Genomic DNA, 21463 nt, shown 5'->3' with positions numbered 1-21463 from the left:
GGGAGCTCCATCGCCCTGGGCAGGGCCGCGATGGCGGCAGGAGAAAGCCCTTTCCCATCTCCCGAAGGACGGGGCGGCGCTCCCGAGACGAACCTCGACGCCCACCCGGGACGCGAGCCCCGCAGCGGCGGCACCAGGCGGCGGGGGCGGGAGGGCACTGCCCGGGGCGGCGGGACCGGGCCGGGCCGAGGCGGTGACTCAGCGCCGCCCTCAGCCCATAAAAGGCGCGATGCGGGCGGCAGGCCGGGGCAGTGCGGGGTGCCGGTCGGGCTCGACGACGCTCGGCCGGACGGGACGGGACGGGAAGGCGGCGCGGCATGGGGGCGAAGCTGCGACTGCTGTGCGCCGCCGCGGCGCTGCTCAGCGCGGCCGTGACGGGACAGCCCGGAGCGAGGGGCGCGCTGCTCCCTGCGGCCGACGGGGACGGATACGGGGTGAAGCTGTGCGGCCGGGAGTTCATCCGTGCCGTCATCTTCACCTGCGGCGGGTCCCGCTGGAAGCGGCTCTCCCTACTGGCCATGGAGCCGGCGCCCGCGGTCGGTGAGTGCCCGGGAACCGGGGGACGGCGCGGAGCTGCGGGGCGGGCGCGGGGCTCGTCCGTCTGCTAGACGGAAACACAGGGGGAACCGAGGGGCAGGGGAGCAGCGAGCTCCGGAGCCGGCGGGGGCTCAGCTGCTGCCCCGGGGAAGTTCCCCGCGGTGCCGGCGCTGTTCCGTGCCGGGGGCGGAACGCGTTGTCCCCGCGCCGCGACGTGCGGGTGATGGCGGCTCACGGCGCCGCGTGTCCGCGCTCAGCGCTGCGGGCTGCATCCCGACGGGCGGAGCTCTGACCGCGATCTGCCGTCAAGTATCTCACGGGTAAATCGTTCCGCTCGATCTTAACTAAGTGGAGCGCAGTAAGGAGGGGTCGGCTTTTGGATGAGCTCTCCAACAAGTTGAGAAATGCGCTCAGGTAACGGTGACTTCAGGTGCTGGCTCTCATCTGATGCTTCAGCGTGTGAAGGTGACACTGTTAGAATTATGGCTGAGACGTGCAATGAAGGGCTGCTTTCTTCTCATTTAAGCGTGCTGTGAGCAAAACAGCATTTTACTTGTGTGGCAAATTAGTCATTTTTTCTACCTTTTTAACAAGTTGAGTAGTAGATAACAAGTATAACAAACCACTGCCTCTAAAGTACATGAGAAGCTGCTGATCTTTTGTGTGGCACCTTCCCCAGCCATCCCACTGGGCTGGGAGCCTTCCTGCCCTGGTGGCTGCTGAGCAGCAGTAACTGTCTGACAAAACGAAGGGGCTACGACTGCCACTTTCTTTTAATTTGACGTTTTTTGATAGATGTTTCATCTGCCAAATGCCAGTTGTCCTTACTGAAGTAAGGATAACATTTACTGGATATTCTTGTGTTCTTTCAGCCTTTTGAAACAAATAAGACCAAAGCGACAGCACTGAGAGTACAAGGCAGATACTTCTTTCAGGTTGTTTAACTTTAGAGCAACGTAAGCTCTTTCTCCTCATGTTAGCTGAAATAAGCAGTGCTGCTCACCCTGTCAGAAGTAAATCAAGAGAAACAGGGCATGGTGAATAGAAGTGGAACTGGATCTATGGGAACAGCAGGGTCAGGGGGACAAAGTGCGTTCCGAGACACTCCCCAAGGACTGGTCAGGTGAAATAATAAAGACATCATGTCATGTGTAAGAAACAGTTTGTATGAAATATTTGCAAATCAAGTCCAATGCTCAATCCTTCTCCCTCCGTACTTCACCTTGTTACCAGTTTGTGTAACTGTGCATGAGAAAGGAGTGATCTGATCTAACTCGCCTGTCACAGCCTTGTGTGGCCTCTGCACACACCTCCTTAGAACTTTCTTTACAGAAGGATGGACAGACCTGTAGGTGTAACAGTGCAGTTGTAATGGGATGTGTGCATCTCAGGGACTGCTGTCACACTACACTTCTGTCTGACAGGCAGCCTGGCCTTGGAAAGAGGGGTTCCCCTATAAGTGATGCATAAATTAATCACAGGTGGAATCTCTGCAGCACAGCAGTTCTCCCAGATAAAAATGCTTTCCTTATTGTCCTGAATGGGTTTTCCCTTGCTGTTGCATAAAGCTGTGCTTTCTGGTAATCCTGCAGTCTTAACCTGAAGTCTTTTCTTTCAGATTCTTCTCAAGCAGCAAGTAACAAACTGTTGGGACACTTCAAGTTGCAGTCAGTGCTGGGTCCTGAGGTGGAGCAGATGCAGAGAAGCAACCCATTTCTTGGATGGGAGACACTGAAGGACTTGTATAGCTTAAGTGACTATAATGAATACGAGCCTGTGGCAGATGAGTTCAAAGAACTTCTTCGCCAGGCAGAAGAGGCTGCTCAGAGGGACAGGGGAGGAGCAGGAATAGCAGCCCCCCTAGGACCCAGCAGTTACCCTTGGGCCAGATATCCCAGAAGAAAACGGGAGTCTCTGGGTTTGGCAGGAATGTGTTGCAAGTGGGGCTGTACGAAAGCTGAAATCAGTACTATATGCAGAGTTTAAAACCCTCTCTGCACTCGTGCATGAAATCTATGTTAGTCGCAGTGCTACTTGATTGAATACTGTGCAGAGGAAGAAAACTGTGTATTTGATTTTGTCTGTTGGTCAATAGCACCATTTTTCTTTAAAAAAAATAAATAAACAAATAAAAATCCTCAAGTGTAACTGTAATGACTTAGTTTTGCTGCAGTAACTTTAAATCTATATTTTTTTAAGAAGTCTTCACAATTCATCTTAATATCTGGCCATTACCCTTATACTGCAAATGTAATTATATTTGTAACATTTCAGGAAGACCTTAAGTGTTTCATTAAAGTATAATTATGTTAAATATAATAGAATTATCCTTTCTGAGGGAAAGAACACCCAGGGATGTTGTTGAGATGAGAGTCACAGTACAAAGCTGTACGACACTTTGCCTATTGAAACTCCCCTAAACGCAGACTCAGCTTGCTGAGTGTTTTGAACACTTTTTTCCCCCACCCCCTTTCCTAACAATTGCAGAATTGTTTTATTCAATATCTTTCTAAAAATCTTACCAGTGTAGAACACTTGCAAGCTAAATATTCCTTCTTTTGAGAAGTGATCTTTGATTGAACAACTAGTTAATGAGATTAAGAAGACTGAGAGGGGACCTGATCCAGGTCTTTAAATATCTGAGGTGGGGGGGCAAACTGATGAGGCCAGACTCTTTTCAGCAGTGTGTGGAGACAGGACAAGGGGAAACAGCCAGAAACTGGAGCACAGGAAGTTCTGCACGAATGTGTGCAAGAACTTCATTATGGTGAAGGTGACGGAGCACTGGAACAGGCTGCCAAGGGCACTGCGGAGTTTCCTTCTCTGGAGATATTCAAGTCTGACTTGGACGCCTACCTGTGTGACCTGGTGTAGGGAACCTGCTTTGGCAGGGGGGCTGGACTCGATGATCTCTAGAGGTCCCTTCCAACCCCTACGATTCTGTGATTATTTCATCACTTCCTTATCTCTTTTCCTAAGCTATTATTCCAGCACTTAGGCATCCATCAATCATCTTTATTACTTTGAAACCACATCAGTTCTAGTCAGAGATGGTGCAGAAGGAGCATTCACCATGAGCATTGCCTCCCAACACACATACACCTTGAACAGGTCATCTTACATCTAGAGTGAAACAAAGATTCAGTTCCTGTCTTACACTTCTTAGCTTACGCCTTGAACGGAGCAGCCTGAAGTTTAACTTCTTGGTAAAACACAGCCCAGTGTTAAAACTATAAATAGCTAAAGGTGAAAGCATGAAGCATCAGTATTGATCTGTCATAAACAGGCACTGTCACAGTCATGAGTCAAGATGCATCATTGTGCATCACCTGGAGAAGAGGTAAAATCTGTGATTTTATTTGGTTTCCTAACCGTCCTCTTGTAGTCTTTAAAGGCTGTAGCAGGCCCGTTGTGACACTGATGTCAAGTAAGTTGAATTAAGTTGAAATTCAGCCTGTGTTTTACTGAAAGAAAATATTAGACTCCATTTATACTGTAAGATGTTGGTTCTGTTTTAATGAAAATCGAGTCCTTAAAGACCTCCACTTGTTTTCTCTGTGGGTAAGTCAAATTTTGCAGTAGTTTCTTTACACTGTAGCTTTAGCTGACCATTGCACAACACTCAACTGCTGCAGCAGATTCAACCACATGGTGTAATGCAGCCTGCTGCTGATCGCAGACTCACTCACTGTCCAAACACAAAAACACTCATGCTTTCTTTAAGACCAGAATCAAACTTGACACATAAAATGAGATGCCTGGCTAGTTACACAGGGGAAGCAAGGATGTTTTGAAGCAGACAGCTCAAAATATAAAAATATTGAGTCAACATATTGATCCAGATGGTGAACATGAAAGCTTAGTACCACTGTACATATAGGGCAGCATAAATATGCACACAGCAGTTCAAAGCAACACACTGTGTTTACCGTCAGAGTTGTTAAAAAATACACACATTTCTACAATAAATTGGCCTTTTTCTCCCCTCCATTTCTCTCAGTGATCAATTAGAGCAATGCAAACAGCATTGTCTTAGCAACTCACTGCTTACAGAAATTGCAGTCCCATTGATGTGAACTTAACTCCAAAGAAGTGGTCAATATTTGAGTAATCTATTAACATATGAGCCATCTTCTCAACTGTTTGAAGTTTGTGAGTAGAAAATGATATGTTACCACATCGCCATATTAACACAGCTATATGTGTCTGCAAAAAAGTTTATCCTAATGAAGGAAAGGTCCAGGATTATATTTTTTTACTGTGCATAAAATCTGATGCAGGTCTGACTGAATTCTTTGAACAAATCTGCCCAAAGACACATGGATAATACCTAGGTCAGTCTGAAAGTAATGCTCCCTATTTGTTTTAATGGAAATGATGACAGATGCGAAGACCGCTATTTGGCAGAGCAGGTTCTCAGCTACAAAACACCATTTTTCAACAGTCACCACTGTTACCTGATTTGTACGCATGAGCTGATTAAGCCACTCTTCATTTCAGGATGCAAAAGCTGTGCATAGCCATTTGGAACATGGCTTGTCTTTTGTGTTGCTGTCATCACTGCTGAAATGCATCACCCACCACCTCACTGTGCTCACATCCACTGTTTGGTCTCCATAAATGCTCAGCTCATTTGGTGCCATTTTTTTTCACACAGAGAAATTCAGCAGTACACCTTTCCTTCATATACACATTCACATCAGATGTCATTCTGTCAGACTGCCACCCTGTTGTCATATGTCATACTGCAACAAAAGGTAATGGAATGTTGCTGGGAGGGTTCTGTCTCTGCTGTCATACCACCACTACCACCCCCAACATCATAAACTAGGAGACATTAATTCCAGAGCAGCCCTTGTGCATCACATTTGTGTCTACGTCATTCTCTCAACACTGGGGTTTCAGGAGACTTTCTGAGACTACAGTCCCTCCTCATGAAACAGCAGAGACACAACAGGAGATGCAAACTACTTTTCTCCTCAGAGAGCATAAGGTGGTTAGATTTTTGTTCTGTGTGCTGCACTATATGTGAGCATTTACCAACAAGGAGCTGAAAGAGGCTCTTCTCAGTTGTGCCACACATACCCATCATAAGTTGAATGAATTTTTCATGACACAGCTTTTCTGCATCCTGGGAACAAACATAGGAGCTGTTAGCCCTTCCCCCTGGGTTTTTGCTCCATCAATTACATGACCATTGCACTGCTGGTATCAAGTTGTCCCTCCACAGAGTGCATTTCCAACCTACATATTCCAGAGAATCAGAACGAATAAAAGTTATGGTATAGAATGTGTATCTGCTCATCTGTTGGTAGTCTCTTCATCTAACTGTCCTTGCATCTACACTTCTCCTGCCCCGGATTTCTCTTGTACTTGATTTGCAATACTATAAATCCCACAGATGTGACAGGCCACACCTGAATCCAAGGATGTCTGTGAGTACTTTAACACAGATATGTGAGGCAGTGAGTTTCTCACATGTGGAATCTCAGAAGGGAAGCCAAAACTTGCTTACAGCCTTTGCACTTTGAAAAAGCTGTGTGCTGTCCTTCCAGTGGGACAACTACGCAGTCCCCAGCAGGATGGGCATATTTACCATTTCTGGGTCCTGCAGCTCGACCTGAGGATCCCCAGCTCCTTGCAGTCTTTATGAAATTGCAGCTAGCACTGAGCAGGGCATCTTCAGAAACAGTTTTGTTCTGACAAGCTGGAAAAAAAGGTGTAGTAAGATGACACTTTCTGCCTCTGTACCTGAGCTGAAACTGTGATTTCAGCTCTCCGGTTACCATCTGGGATATTCAATACCAGTATGAAGCTTTTCCCTGAGTGACTGGTTTGGTAAAATACATTTCCCTATGACTGCGCTTCTGGCCCTGCAGAAGTTGAACTCAGCACCAACCAGTCTTAGCATCAAAGGCCATTGCTGGAGTGCTTCTTTGCCTCTGTGGTTTTACACCTTATGCTCCTGTGCCAAGAGGTGAAATTCCCGCTATACAGGGATGGTTCCTGTGTGCCAGCACAGTGTGAGGGTGCAGTTCCCACTCATCCTTTTTCATTTGAGATGAGGCACAGTGCCAGCCCAACCCCAGCTCTCCTGTGCCATCTGTGCATCACTCCTGAGAGGCAGAGATTTCAGCAGTCAGGCCAGAGCTCCTCTCCTGCCAATATGCAACAGCTTTTTGTCTGTGACTTTATTTTAGTAACATACAAGGGGACAGGTGTGTTCTGTCGTGTGTGTAGGCCAAGGTACCTGAACAAACAGACCACTTTTCATGGCTTCTTAAGGTTTGTAGCAGTACTGCTACACTTCCATTGAGAGGAGCGTTTGGTGCTCCTTGCTGTCAGATTCCTTGTGTTACTGACATTGATCTTACATTTCTAATCACTGGCTTCTTGGGTCTTTTCCAGTCTCATCCTTACAAAAGGAGCTCTGTGCTGTCTACTGTGCAGAATATCACTATTTGATAAAGCAAACACTACTTTTCAACAATCACCATCATTAGCAGATTTACATGATTTAACTGACTGATCAACGCTCTTCATTTCATGGCGTGACAGCAGTGAATGGCCATCCAGAACATGACTTATGTTTCACACCACTGTCACCACTACTGAAACACATCACCACCACCTCAGTGTACTCACATCCATTGTTCTGCAAGTGAGAAGAACATCCTTAGGTGCCATTTTCTCCACAGGGAAGAGTCTAATGACACCCCTTTGCTTCATGTACATGCCTACGTTAGACACCATTGTGTCAAACTACCCCTCTGCTGCCATCTGTCACATCACAACAAGATGTAATGGGATACTGTTGGGAAGGTTCAACCCCTACTGCCATACCACCAACACCTGCCTCTGACATCGTGGGCCAACAAAATACAGAGCAGATCAGCCTGCATATGTGAATCTGTGTGAATTCAAAGTGGACAAGAGAGCTTTTAGATGACTAAAAATTCCTACAACAAAGATAAGGTCTTTCTAAAGATTAGACAAAGAGTTCCAGAATGGTCAGTCTGGCTGCAATTTAGAGCAAAAGAGGAAATACAGGTAACAGTCAACTGAAAAAATATGCTGGTACCTAGAAGATGATAAAGAACAACAGTTATGGATTTGAGGAAAACAAATAAAAACATTATAAATTTTGTGGTTAGGTAAGATGTTAAGTATCATAGAATCAGAATTGTGTTGGAAAGGACCCTTCAAAGTAATGTCCCCTACAGTGAATGGGGACATTACATCTGCATCAGGTTTTTTAGAGCCCCATACAGCCTGACCTTGAATGTATCCAGAGATGGGACATTGACCAACACTCTGGGTAACAATTTTCAGTGCTTCAACATCCTCATCACAGAGACTTTTTCCTTATATCCAGTCTGCCCTCTTCAAGTCTGAAATCATTTCTCCTTGTTGTTACAGACCCTGCTAAAGATCCTGTCCCCTTCTTACCCCCTCAGACACTGAAAAATCTGCTATCAGGTCTCTCCAGAGATTTCTCCTGTGGAGACTAAACAGACCCAGCTCTCTCAGCCCGTCCTATATGGGAAGTGTTCCATCCCTTGGATCATTTTTGTGGCCCTCCTCTGGATGCACTGCAACAGGTCCACATCTCTCCTGTACTGAGTACTCCACATCTGGATGTGGTACAGGGGGTGAGGTCTCACCAGCACAGAGTAGTGGGGCAGGATCACCTCCCTTGCCCTGCTGGCCGTGCTTCTCTTGATGCAGCCCAGGATGCAGTTGGCTTTCTGAGCTGTGAGAGCACATCACTGGCTCATGTCCAGCTTGATATTCACTTGTATTCCCAAGTCCTTTTTGGCAGTGCTGTTCTCTATCCTTACATCCCTTGGCTTATATTGGGAGTGGGAGTTATGTGGCCCAGGCGCAACATCTTGCACTTGGATTTGTTTTGGACCCACTGATTGAGCCTGTCTTGGTCTTGGGATGGCATCTTGTCCATTGGGCTTGTCGACTGCACCTCATAGCTTGGTGTCATCTGCAGGCTTGTTGCACTCAGTCCCAATATCTTAGCAGCAAAAAATGTTATGTAGACTTACTTGACAATCTTTTTAAGTAATCCAGGGTAACATAAACTGAGCTGAACTACTGATAACAGTCAGAAACTCAGTGTGGTATTGGAATGATTTATAAAGGTGTGCTAACAGGGAAGAAAGACATACGAAAATGACTTCAGATCATCCTCTTCTAAGTCTGTACAACCTGACATTTTCATTAATTGCTTGTAAGAAGGGAGCCAATAAAGATGCACAAAGAATTCAATAAAAGATACAGAACCATTTACAGGTGGCATTTAGAAGGAAGGGACTGAAATTATCTTCAGAGATAAAGAGTTCAGACTGGTCTTCAAAAATTAGGCAATGCACTTCTTACATTTAGAAATGATTGAAAGCATAAATACAAGTCATTTCTGGCTATAGAAAAGAATCTGATATTATGGCTGATCTCAGAATGAGGTAACAGCACCATATTGTTGCAAAAATGGGCAAATAGGACGTGTAAATGAGAATTTTATCTCTAAGTGACACAACTCCTCTGCATAACAAATAAGTATGGATGTAGTACTGTGTACCATGTCCACATCTAAACATCACATATTGGGAAAGAGGAGGTCTGCCAAACAGTAGTAAAATCATCAAAGATGAAGACAAGGTATATTAATAGAGGAAGTGTAGATACAACTGTTGTTTTAAACAGAGAAAAGAAGACGGAGGCAAAAAAGAAAAAACGCAGAGGTCCTCAGATATGTAAAGGCAGCAGTAATGTCAAGATCTTACACAACATGGCACAAAAAGCAATGAAAGCTGTTCCAGAATCAGGACAAAGGCTCAAGAGAATGGAAAATCAATAACTGAAACAGATTTCCTGTAGAAGTTATGGAATCCTTACTGATGGAATGTTTCTGCATTATATTGCACAACAGCAATCAGGAATAACTTTGATAGGGGTGGGAGAGAGGTCTGCAAAGAATTTACTTATAAACAACGAACAACCACCTCCACAAACCCTGGTCCATTTAGTGGTAACTTTATAAGTATCAGAAAGCAATTGATTCCACATACTTTCTTACAGAGTGGCTTGTGGTTTGATAAAAGGAGTTCACCGTGATCGTCTCTTTCAATTTCCCCATTAATTACCCTAAAATACAACATTCATTTGGAAAGGTGCTTGTGTTCCTTTGATTAAATTAACATCTGATTAATTTGTGTTTTTTTTTTTTCCCCCATTTTTTTGTTTGTTTGTTTTTCCTAATGGGAACTCAGATTTCTCAAATTTGCCTCAAATCTGCCAAAATTTCCCCCCGTGTCACACTATTTAGGGTTTCAGTTATCAGTGTGACTCCAAGCTGTTTGGTCCTTAATGGAGGAGTTGTTTAGCCCTGAGAAAGCATTACAAGAAATGAGCCACTTCAACCCTCACTCTGACCTGCACTGCAGCCACAGCACACTGCCGAGGGCTCAGAATTCCCCTGTATGCACTTGGTTGTCACATCCACTGCACTGCACAGGCGGATCCATACAGGACAAGGCCACAACAGCAAGCACCAAAGTGCCTGGTTCTCCCTTATCTCCCCTCCTCTTTTTCTTGACTCAGAGTCAGTGTCACCTCAAAGGTGGCTCAAATTGAATAAGACACCTGCATGTGTTGGAAACAGTATCTGAACTAGGATAATTATTTCCACCACAGTATAGTATCTTAATTATATATCTGATGGTGTACCTACATATATATATATATTGCACCTCTCAAAACAACAACCTTAACTTCAGGGAGCACCCAAAGTCAGCCTTTATTTTAGGACAAGAGTTCCTAATAAAAAGGGTCAACACTACATGTAGCTTCCCTGGGAAGGTCACTAAGTTGTATATGCTGCATTTCACCCCTTTAAAACAGAGCAGTCTTCTTCACCAGCAACTTAAACACCAAAAAAATAGTTCTAGGATTGTATAAAAGAAAAGCTTGGCAGGCACGTGCCATTCATTGTGTTCAGTTATTTTATTTCTACTAACCAAACTCAAAAGAAATGCACAGTTAAGTTTCAGTTACTAATACACAATTCTCTAGAAAATATCCCCTTTTGTGTTCTCTCCAACAAGCCATGTGTCTGAATATTTGCAGTCCAACTACAAGTGACATAAGTTTTCTTTTCTGTTCCCCCAAAGGGACTTTTTCTACTTTAATATAAAGTATTGTAAACCTCTCATTTAAAAAGCAAAATTCAGGAAAAAAACAAAAACAAAAACACCTTTTAAGATCGTTGTCTGGCATTGAACAAATTTTAAGCAGTTTCTTTTGGTATAGTCATTCTCGTATTTCTCAGTCAGGACAGGTCTCTAAGAATTTTAGATTTAAGGCAGACAATACAGAGTTCAGAAATACATCAGCACATTTGTCATGATATGGCATTTTCAGTAGACGTTATCAGTTCTTTGTGTAAATCGTTGTGCACTTCAGAACGCTTCTTCACTGTTTAACAGCAGCCTTTTCCAACAGTCCCGCTGTTCTTCTGTGCTTCCCCTCCTGCTCTCAGAGTCCATCCCTCCTGCTTTTTCTGCTCACACATTCCTGAAAAGTTTGCTTTCTTCACACAAGAGTAACATTTCTCTATACTTCATGCAGTAACGTCGTTTCTCAAACATTTCAATACAGCTGGCCATATCTCAAGCAAACACAATAATTAAAGACTTGTTTTCTAAAACTAATTAAGATAATTCGACACCTTTTTAATAGTTTTGTCTCTACACATAGCGGTTATAGTCTCTACTATGGAAGCTTTTAATAATACAACTTGACAAAGTTTGGGTTTCTTTTCTTGAAAAATCTGTTCCTCTTCTGGTGTATTACATGACTGTTGCAAGGCTGTGGTGCATTATTAAAAATGGATTTTGAAGCTTAGACTATTCATACTGATCAGAAACAAACCAATATTACATTATATTAGACAATATTTGTTTGCAGAGACTTTTTTCTTTGTTTTAAGATGCACTGTGCACTTCAAGGAAAATCCTTTCACTTAAAATAAGTGCAAAGCAGTAGTTAGTATTTTAATTCTACATCATAGCAGCAGTCATGTACGCACTAAACAGCACTTTTCCTACAATAAATCACAGCATTTTGGGTAGCATATTGACTACGCTAAAGTGTGACAAATGTAATGCCAACTGGAGAAAGTTTCAAAAACAACAACAAAGAAGATTCTGTTAATAAAAATACTATATAAAAATACGGCATTCTACAAATCTACCATAGATTTGCTCTTGAAATGCAGGGCTTTTTTTGGAGGTGGGAGGTTTGTTGGTTTTTTTTTTGTTTGTTTTTTTAAATTATTATTTCATTTTATTAAAAAAAAAAAAAAAAAGATACTACACATGGCATTAGCAAATTCAACAAATCATTGCATTTACATCCTTACAGCTTTTGAGAAAACCATGATTCTGTCTGCTCCAAGACCTAAACATTGACACTGCAGGTGATCACACGTATCCCCTGAGTCCTATGCACTACTTGGTCCAATTCATCCAGGTAAGAATACTCATTCTGAGCGATCAAGCCCTTTGCACAGACTGACTTGGTACAACGGACTACATATGCTCCTGACCAACAGCACAAAATTATACTGCAGTGTAAAGATATGGCTTTCTCTAAAAATTATAAAGTATTAAAGTAAAAAGTCCACCAAACACTTAAAAAAAATTATCCTTGAGTTCCACACTATATTTAAGCAATCAGACTATGTAATCAATCATACGGCAGCAGAACAAGCAAAAGACTTTTTATTCACTTGAAAAAATAGCAGACTGGAAGATCTCTTCATTGCATTACACAAAACTTCCCTGAGATTTTTACATAAATTATGTTTAGTCTACTATATGTTGGAAACCAGTTAGCTACCAAGTGCCACACGCTGCAAATTTTACATAGTTCCTGCATACATTACCCCCAGCTAAAATGCTGCTTCGATGCTTTAAAGCTTTATCTTCTTTTGCTACAAAAAACACGCACACACAACTGGGAGTACAAATGCAAAGGTGTTCCTTGCCTGAAACTTCTAAATCGTCTTGAAAGCAATGTACAGAAACAGAGAACACATACATGAGTACTCTACATTTCTCCGCAGCTTATAAACTGCTTGCAAATTTAGTTTAAAGGTTCTGTGAAAGAGTTTCACATGAAGAAAACCCAGCAACATTTTTACTAAATGCAAGGGGCAGAAAGAGAGCTGATGCTGCTCTCCCTACTTAGCAGTCTCCCGTATTATAAAATCATAACTTTGAATGAGCAATTGTGAGAAAGAAAGATCATAGTGGTACAAAACATTGCTATACTGGCACTATGTTACACCGAGCAAGAAATCCCTACTTTTTAACTAAAGTTACTTAAGCTTCTGAGCAGATGGATGTAATTAATCATAAATCTTAACGAGGCCTCACAGCGAAGTAATCCCTCTATTCCACAAATTCACTGCCACAAATTTTATAAATGAACACTTCACTCCCAATACATGTATGGATTTTAAGGATTTGCGAGCTTGTGAAGGCTTAATTGAACCTCAGCAAAAGTTCCAAGAACAACAAGCACTGTACTTTACCAACAACATCTGACATGTAGAAACAACCAGATTATTAGAATTTAAATAAACAAAATCTGAAACCTTTACTGCTTTAAGATACAAGATTATCCCCAAGTTTCATGCTTGGAGGCAAAACAAAATTGTTGCCTTGTCCATAAATGTTAGATTTACTTCAGATGTGGAATTACACATAGTAATCTGTTCAGGTAACTCTGACCTCCTTCCAGTTCTCTTCTTGCCTCTAGCTAAATGTGAAGCAACTGCACATATATTTTCCTCCTTCCAAATGGTCACAGACTATGTCTTAGAAGAAGAAAAAAAAAAAAAAAAGGAAGATTTTTAAAATGAATTGGCCCAAAGTCAACTCAATGCAGTAGTCACTGGCCATACCATATACTGAGCCATAAACCTTTTTAGTGTACTGGAAGGAAAATACAAGATCGTGATCACAATAAAGTGAGGAATAGAAGGACATTTTCTGTATTTTTAATCTTTTTTTTTTTAGAAAGTTTCCAATTTACAAGTACACTGAGGGCGGCATAAAAAATACAAAGATGGAAAGAGTAAAATAGCAACATTTTAAAGAACTATGTTTGGCTTTTTCATACTCAGAAACAAACTGAAGACTCTAACATGAAATGTCTTCAATTCTACTTGCTATCGCTGTATCCTCAGACATGTAAAGAGACTCTAACACTTATGGGAAAAGAAGATTAAGGAAAAATTGTTAACGCTTTCTTTTCCATTTTAAATTACAGTTCTCACACAAGTAAGCTATCAGGCTGTCCGAATTACAAACAATTCACTTCCTTTTCCTTCCCCTAGAAATACTTACAGTACATCACATGGCCTATGTTTCTTTGCATATATTGCTGACTGATCATTGATTCAAACAGGCACATTAAAAGTTGCTGGATTACATAACCAATTCCGTTTTGTTACACAGAGAAGCCACTTCTGCAACAACAACAGAAAGTTATAAAAGCATGTTAACAAACCAAGCCCTTGTGCAACACACAAAACAGGGTGCCCAGTCACTCACTACATACTCACAGTGAAAAGAATACGTGTCTTTTTCAACAAAGAAATACAGTCTTATTTCTTAATCTCATCATATTTCTTCACCTCTTTTTTGCATTGCCAAATAAGGCAAATAATGGTGTTGTAGACTGACCATATATTAATATTATTCCATTTAGAAAAATAATTTCTTTCCCTATTGAGAATTTCAACATGTTCTCATTGTAACAAATATATCCTGATAAAGAAAACCAGCAGGATTCCTCAGTTTGCAGATTCATAAAAGATATTTGCCACGCAGATCTTACTCCCAGCAAAGAGAGATGCACATGTGCACATATGTCAACTATACACAGCAGACCAAGTACATTTTGTTCTGCATTCTAATATATCCTCTTAAGGAGGGACAGTTTCCTCATCCACCCATGTTGTCCCTTATTTGATCCACTCGCTGAGCAAGATCCCTAAAGGTGGGCCGCTGGGAAACATTATTGTTCCAACATTCTTTCATGATAGCATAAATCTGGAAGAGAAACACAGAAAATAAATATTATATAAATAGATACTACAGACAATTAAGTGCAAAGACTATACAACGTAACTGCATCCTTCCACCCAACAGTGACACAACAGTATAGCAAGATTTTAGTAATGGTCATCAATTTTCTTGCTTAAGGACAGCAAAAAGCCTTTGTGGAGATTTTCTTTCTTTTAGTTAGTATAGCAATTGACTGAACTAATTTTCAAAGCACGTAAGAAACTTAGATTATGTTGCTAAGTTTTTCACTTTCTTGCTAGCTCTCACTTTTCTGGAAGCTCAAATATGCTTAAAGTATCAAATTTTAAAGAACGCTTTACAAATCTGACCAAAAAAAATTTCTACAAATTACATTTCTGTAATTCTACATTAAGCTTCCCTGCAAGTTTAACATCTTCAGACTCTTATTATTATTCTTCATATAAAATCAGATGACACAAATGCAAGCTGAACCAAATAATATTAAAAGTAGACCAAAATTATGTTTTGAAAATGTGTACTCTAAAAAGGCATTTAGCCATGCTTCTTTCCCCAAACATACAGAACAGTAATCCTATGACAATCTCTGCAGTTGTACTCTTCTCACTAATCTAATCCAGACACTTTCATACTTCCAAAATTTCTCAGGTTTTGCTCAACAACTACCTGAAAAGCTCCCAAGACAAATGTAGCTTTCAGTTCTTTTCAGCAAATCTGAAATTCTCACACTGACCTGAGCCTAAAGCAGCCTGTAAGCTACAAACACCCAGAAGATTTCAAGATCTGTGGCCTTTTAGGATCAAAACGGGAAGAATGTAGTTTCTAACAGATGAAAGGCACTGCCACCTTTCTTTGGTAGCTGTAGAAACGTCAGACAGTGGACCTTAGAGTTTCAATAAAACAGATGTAGTACTATCATATTTATAGGACATTCAGATTATCTATGAAAACTCAAACCTTCGTGATTCAACAACTGTTGCACTCACATATACATGTCCAATGGCTTCCCTGCCCCATCTGTATCATAGCATTCTCCTCTGCTAGACCACTTGACCTTCATCTCACCTGTCTGCATTTTTGCAAGAATTATTTCAGCAATCACTGCCAGGTGTGTCCCATCATAAAGAGATACAAGAATCTATCCAGACTAGAAGTTACAGGAAGAAAAATTAGTGTATCTATTTCAGTTACTTTTCTTACTGACTTACCCAGCCCTACCAATTTGACTCAAGCTGAAGGGCACCGTCTTCAAAAGAACAGTTAAGATAAAAGCTTAGGAATAGTAATTAAATATTTTTATAACATCTGGAGAATTAGCAAATTAAAAAACACGGATTAACATACACTCACAAAGAGGCATATACCAGATCCACAAAAAGAATACAAATCCAAAGGCCATAAACAGATAAAACCCAATTCATACACTTCACTGCATGCATAATCTGCAGGCAGCTCCTGTCCAAGAATGCTTGATGACTAATAATACACATGATAAACATATGTAAGTATTCCTATGCTTGAGGAAGAAATATAAAAAGAGGAAAATAACAAAGATAAAGTGTTTTTTTAAGAATTAAATATGATTAATTGAACCCTAGGTAGATACCAAAGTTTCTCTCCTAAACATTGAATACATCAGGAAATTTACAGTACATAATTTTGAGCAAGAATGTATATAAGACCTCTATGAAAGAAATTCCATACACTAAACTTCACTGTCTTACCAAATTTACATTTTTAAAATAGAAGCCTGAGTACTCCAGTGTGATAGTCATAATAATCCTATTTCGTGTATTCAAAAAGACTACATCTTAGGCTCCTGAGTGAGTATAGTCTAAAGTATCATGAAAACAAATGTGATTATACCCATCACGTAACCGATAAAGTAACAGCACAGCAATTCAGACTGTATAAATTCTTCAGTAATCCACAGAAGGAAATATTTGGTTTGCATTTACCATATATTCACCCTTACTGAGCCCCTATAAGACTACAGTAATATATTAATATAATAATACTTCACCTCATCAGGGCATCCATCTGGTCTTGGCAGCCGTCCATTGTTCTTCAAAAGCTCTATCAAATGAAACACAATCATCTGCCCTTGTTTATCATTGCCAATCATGCGCATGAATTCCTGAAACAGAAGGCCAAGTATCATAAATGAGATTTGAAGGGAAAAAAAAGATGCTGTAAAATCATTACTGGATAAAACTCTTTATAAGACAAACCTCAGAAATTCTATAAGTAGAGTATCATACAGCAAAGAAAATTATAAGTGACAATTTCTAATAATATATCAACAACCACCATTCATTCAGGGCAAGCTGGGGAAACTAGGATTATAGATATATGATTTAAAGTTATTATTTAAAATCTTATTTTAAAATATTAACTATAATCTGATGATTATCCACTTTTAAAAGATCAAATCTTACTGCTAATTCTTAAAAGATCCCTGAAATGTTAAAATCAGGATGGTCTGAAAAAATCCTGTCAAGCAAAAAGCAGATAATACAATTACAAAATGTTGTTACATATAACAACGTGAAATGCATAAAAAAGATTAACTGGATTAATCAGTAATTAAAGGCCAGAAGTGATAGAATAATTAAACTCAGCTACAAAATAAGTCCTGCTAGCCAAGAATCAACATAACCCTGAAAGCAGACAAAAAAATAAAAATTCCTCAGATTGCTACAGATCTAAAGTAAATGAGAAAATAGTATTAATTGAAAATAATTTCTAAGCATAATGTAAAGGGATTGTTTTTCTTCCAATGCTATGTAATTTCTCTAATGGTGATAATATGAAGATGTGAAATAACTGCTTGTGGAACGTGCAAATGCCAAAAGTCAGTGACACAAGTAACAATTACAATGATGATCACATGCTGCTTTGTCAAATTGAAAAAGATGAATTTTTCTTGACACATAGCAGGAGAGCAGCCTGGCTATTATCATGAAATCATGAACCCAGAAAATGTTGATTTGAATGACTTACTACATTAGTTTCTATTTCATAGTCCTTTTGAGGAACTCCACATATCTGCAGTGTTTGGTATCAGACAAGGAGAGCTGACCCTGCTTTAAGAATTCTTCCTCTGCTGCATGTGTCAGTACAGACTAGGGTTTGAGCTGCTGGAAAGGAGCTCTGCAGAGAAGGACCTGGGTGTTCTGGTAGTCAGCAGGATGGCCATGGATCAAGAAAGTGCCCATCTAGCCAAGAGTACAAATGGTATCCTGGCATGCATTAGAGTATGGTCAGCAGGTTGAGGGAGGAAAACCCCCCCTATTCCTAGTCTACCTTGGTAAGGATACACCTGAAGTACTGTTCCAAATGTGGGCTCCTCAGTTCAGGAGGGATAGGGAACTTTTAGACAGAGTCCAGTGGAGAGCCACAAAGATTATTAGGGGCTGGGAGCATTTCCCTTTTGAGGAAAGTTTGAGAGACCTGGGACTGTTAGGCTGGAGAATAGAAGACTGGGGGGGAACCTTACCAATGCTTGTAAGTATTTAATAGGGGGGAGTTAAGTAGATGGGGCCAGACTATTTTCAGTGGTGCCCAGTGATAGGACAAGGAGCACAAACTGGAACCCACTGAACATTAGAAAAAACTACCGTGAGAGTGACAGAACAGGCTGCCTGCAGAGACTGCCAGTTTGTCATCTTACAGTGATAAACAAGGAGAGGTTCTTCTCCAGAAGAAGTGAAAACCCAGCAAGATCCTTTCTTGTGTAATCAACTTTAGAATCTGCTTTAGCAAGGGGATTGGATTAGGTGATCTCCAGATCATCCCTATGATTCTGTGGTTCTGTGATTCGTTGAAAGCTTCTGTAATTGCATAAAATTACTAAGTTCCACTGAAGTTGATGTAGAGGTCTGTCAAGTACATTTTGTCTACAGTTATTGTTTACCTCAAGAACTACATTTGCCAGGACTGAGACACTGGTGAACAGTGAGGACAGCTCCAGTAAACATTTGAGTTACCTCTCCTCTAATGCCTGTAGAGCAATTCTAGGTAAAAGTAATGTTATGAACTTTATTTCCAACTGGAGAACTGTTCTGCAGTAAACAAGTAGTATTTTCCTTCATTTTGTGTCTTTAAGGACACTTGTCAGCAGTCTGCAAGAAAAGAAAAACTCCCTCTCCTTTCTGAGCTTCAGTTAATTAGCTTGGGTTATGCTAAAATAACAAAGTAACTAAGAGTTATCTCATTTCAATCAACTTAATGTCTAAGCATTTGTTTGGCTTGGCCTCAGATTTGGAGTGGTATTAAAAATACTTGTAATATTACAGTGAGACAGTTGCATCTGGGATCTCTCTATAAAGAATGAGAAAAGCAAGTCTCTAATTAGATATTTAAAATCTTTTCCAAACAGCTGGAGGTTACAGAGCAGATTAAATCTGCACAGACTATTTTCCATATAGCCCTTGCTTCTTATACCTAGATGCTAATGCTTCTCAGCATGCAACTGATTCCAGTTGGATGCTGTCTCAAACACCAGGATATGCTCCAGGAAAAGCTCAGTATCAACCTATCTAAATACAGGAAAAATACGTACACTTTTTTTTTTTTTTTTTTTTTAAATAAACCAAAATCTCTAGGAAAAAAAAAAAAAAATTGAATACTTACAGCTGGTGGGCTTTTGCTCTTTTCAATGTAAGTGAAGAGTTCGTACAAGACCACACCAAAACTCCATACATCTGAAGCCACAGAAAATTTGCTCTCCGTAAGAGACTCTGGAGCATACCTGCAACACATGGTAAAACCAATATCACTTGTACATCACTACATCACTTGTATCTTTCCAGTTTTGGAGATACTTCTTTGAGTAGGACTCTTGTTTCATGAGTAAAGTACCTTTCACTCATATGTATATATAGTGTGTGTATATATATGTATACACACACACACACACATATATGTATATGTGTATATATATGTATACATATATATACACACATGTATTTATATATATTTATATGGTTAACTGGTATGGAAGAACTGATTTTTCCCGCATCCAGTGAGGGTAAACAAGATTTTGACATGGTTTTGACTGCCCCATGGCAGATCAGAGCCAACTCCAGCTGTTCCAACAAGAACTTGCCACTGCTAGAGCTGAGTTATGAGCAATGCTGAATATGCCTCTGGGGCAGTAGATTTACTGGAAAAAATGCTGCACAACAACAACACTCAACATAATACTTTATCTTTGCTATTTAACACTACTCGGCTAACAGGTAGTTCACCCAAAAGATCTCAGCTAAAAGATACATATTCATGTTCAAAGGTCCAAAACTTAAAGGAGCCCACTCCCCAGTAAGCTTTCTAGATTTCTTTCATCTCTGAATACATTCCCTGCGGCATTGTTTAATTATGACTTTTTTCTTTTTCTTTTTTTTTTGGGGGGAGGGGGTAAAAATATACATAAAGTTAGGACTTCTCAACATTATTTTGTAAAAGCAAGTACCGTGCATGCGACTTTCACAATGCTTTAAAAACAGAAATGTAAATCACATTTCATAATTCCACAATATGCAAAACATTCTGAAACCACAGATCATCACATCCTTATTTCACGTATTGATAGAAGACTTACCAAAATATAGGGCTTTCACCAGGTTCTTTCACTTTGTAGTACTCCTTATCTTGTGGCAAGACCTTAGTCAATCCAAAATCTCCGATTTTAACTCTGTTCTCATTCTCCACTAAGATATTTCTTGTTGCTAAATCCCGATGAACGTATCTTTTTGTGCCCAGATACTCCATGCCCTAAAGCATAAGGTTCACAAACACAGTAGTAAAGAAAATTATTTTAAGTGGCTGCACTATCTCTGAAGGATGAATCAAGCTCAAAGTTAAAACCAAAGAGAATGCACCAAAATCACAGTACTTGCTTTCAAAATCACAATATTTGCTTTCTCTACTAAGTTAATATTTCCAAAAGCAGGGATGCTCCTTAACTGAAGATAGCTAGACAGAGAACATTTCTCAGACAAGTGTCTTATGATTATGTAGCTAGATGGCTGTTACAGCCATACCTAAGTGCAGTTCACCAGTACTAGGCAAAAAAGGAAAACAACAACGAAGTCTGGCCTAAGCTATACAATGCAGGGCAGATGAGAAGTCTGTCCTTTCATTACCTGTTTGAATTAGCCTTTCCAGACATTCTTCACACCTCCTTTCCTAGTTGCCTTATCAAACAAGATCCCTCTTCTCTCTTTTTAAGTGAGAAACCTCTGAAAAAAGTACAACTTAGAAGTCTAACTTTCCTTTAAGTCTCTTGCAACCTCCCTGCACCATTAGATGGCAACACTGCATATTCAGAACATCCCACTTCAAAACTGTTTAAAACAGACCTCTTACCCATTACCTAGTTACCAGCCGACATCCTGAAAAATATTAGTATTAAATACTGTACTGAAAATAGTCCTTAAGTTTCTCTGATACTTTCCTGTTACAATAGCTGTTTTCCAGCCTCAGAGATATTTTTACTTGAAATCAATCAAATTTTAAGTGAAAATCATAATCCTCTGGCATTACACCTAGGAAGGAGTAAAGTTCAATGACACTGCTCAAATGTTTTCACCTTTACTAAGCAAAAACCAGTCATGGGGCCCTCCATCAAGGATACATGAAACACTTCAAACGCTACGAGATGGAAAAATAGAATTATTCCCAGCCTCTCACCAACAAGAATTAAGAAAATGTAGTGTCAAGAGAGGGGAAGAAAAGAACAGCCTCAAAAATAGAGAAGTGTCAGGAATCTCATTTTGTTATTTGCTTTTTTTTTTTTT

General features: G+C 40.3%; 2 protein-coding genes across 2 annotated transcripts; one reads left to right on the top strand and one right to left on the bottom strand.

Moving 5' to 3' along the window:
- The first annotated feature begins 238 nt into the window (after positions 1-238).
- LOC107306105 (relaxin-3-like) lies at positions 239-2691 on the top strand. Its single transcript, XM_015848927.2, has 2 exons — positions 239-540; positions 2156-2691. Exons 1-2 carry the CDS (start codon positions 318-320, stop codon positions 2521-2523), a joined length of 591 nt encoding a protein of 196 aa, XP_015704413.1. The 5' UTR covers positions 239-317; the 3' UTR covers positions 2524-2691.
- A 7841-nt stretch (positions 2692-10532) lies between these two features.
- LOC107306121 (tyrosine-protein kinase JAK2-like) lies at positions 10533-20480 on the bottom strand. The gene is made up of 4 exons (XM_015848989.2): positions 20266-20480; positions 19299-19416; positions 16687-16800; positions 10533-14669 (listed from the first exon to the last, which is right to left on the bottom strand). The coding sequence occupies exons 1-4, from the start codon at positions 20433-20435 to the stop codon at positions 14562-14564; spliced, it is 510 nt and encodes a 169-aa protein (XP_015704475.1). The 5' UTR covers positions 20436-20480; the 3' UTR covers positions 10533-14561.
- Between the last annotated feature and the right edge of the window lie 983 nt (positions 20481-21463).

The sequence above is a fragment of the Coturnix japonica genome, chromosome Z (assembly GCF_001577835.2).
Source record: "Coturnix japonica isolate 7356 chromosome Z, Coturnix japonica 2.1, whole genome shotgun sequence".
NCBI lineage: Eukaryota > Metazoa > Chordata > Aves > Galliformes > Phasianidae > Coturnix > Coturnix japonica.
The sequence above is the reverse complement of the archived record's forward strand: the minus strand, read 5'-3'. Positions and strand labels throughout refer to the sequence as shown.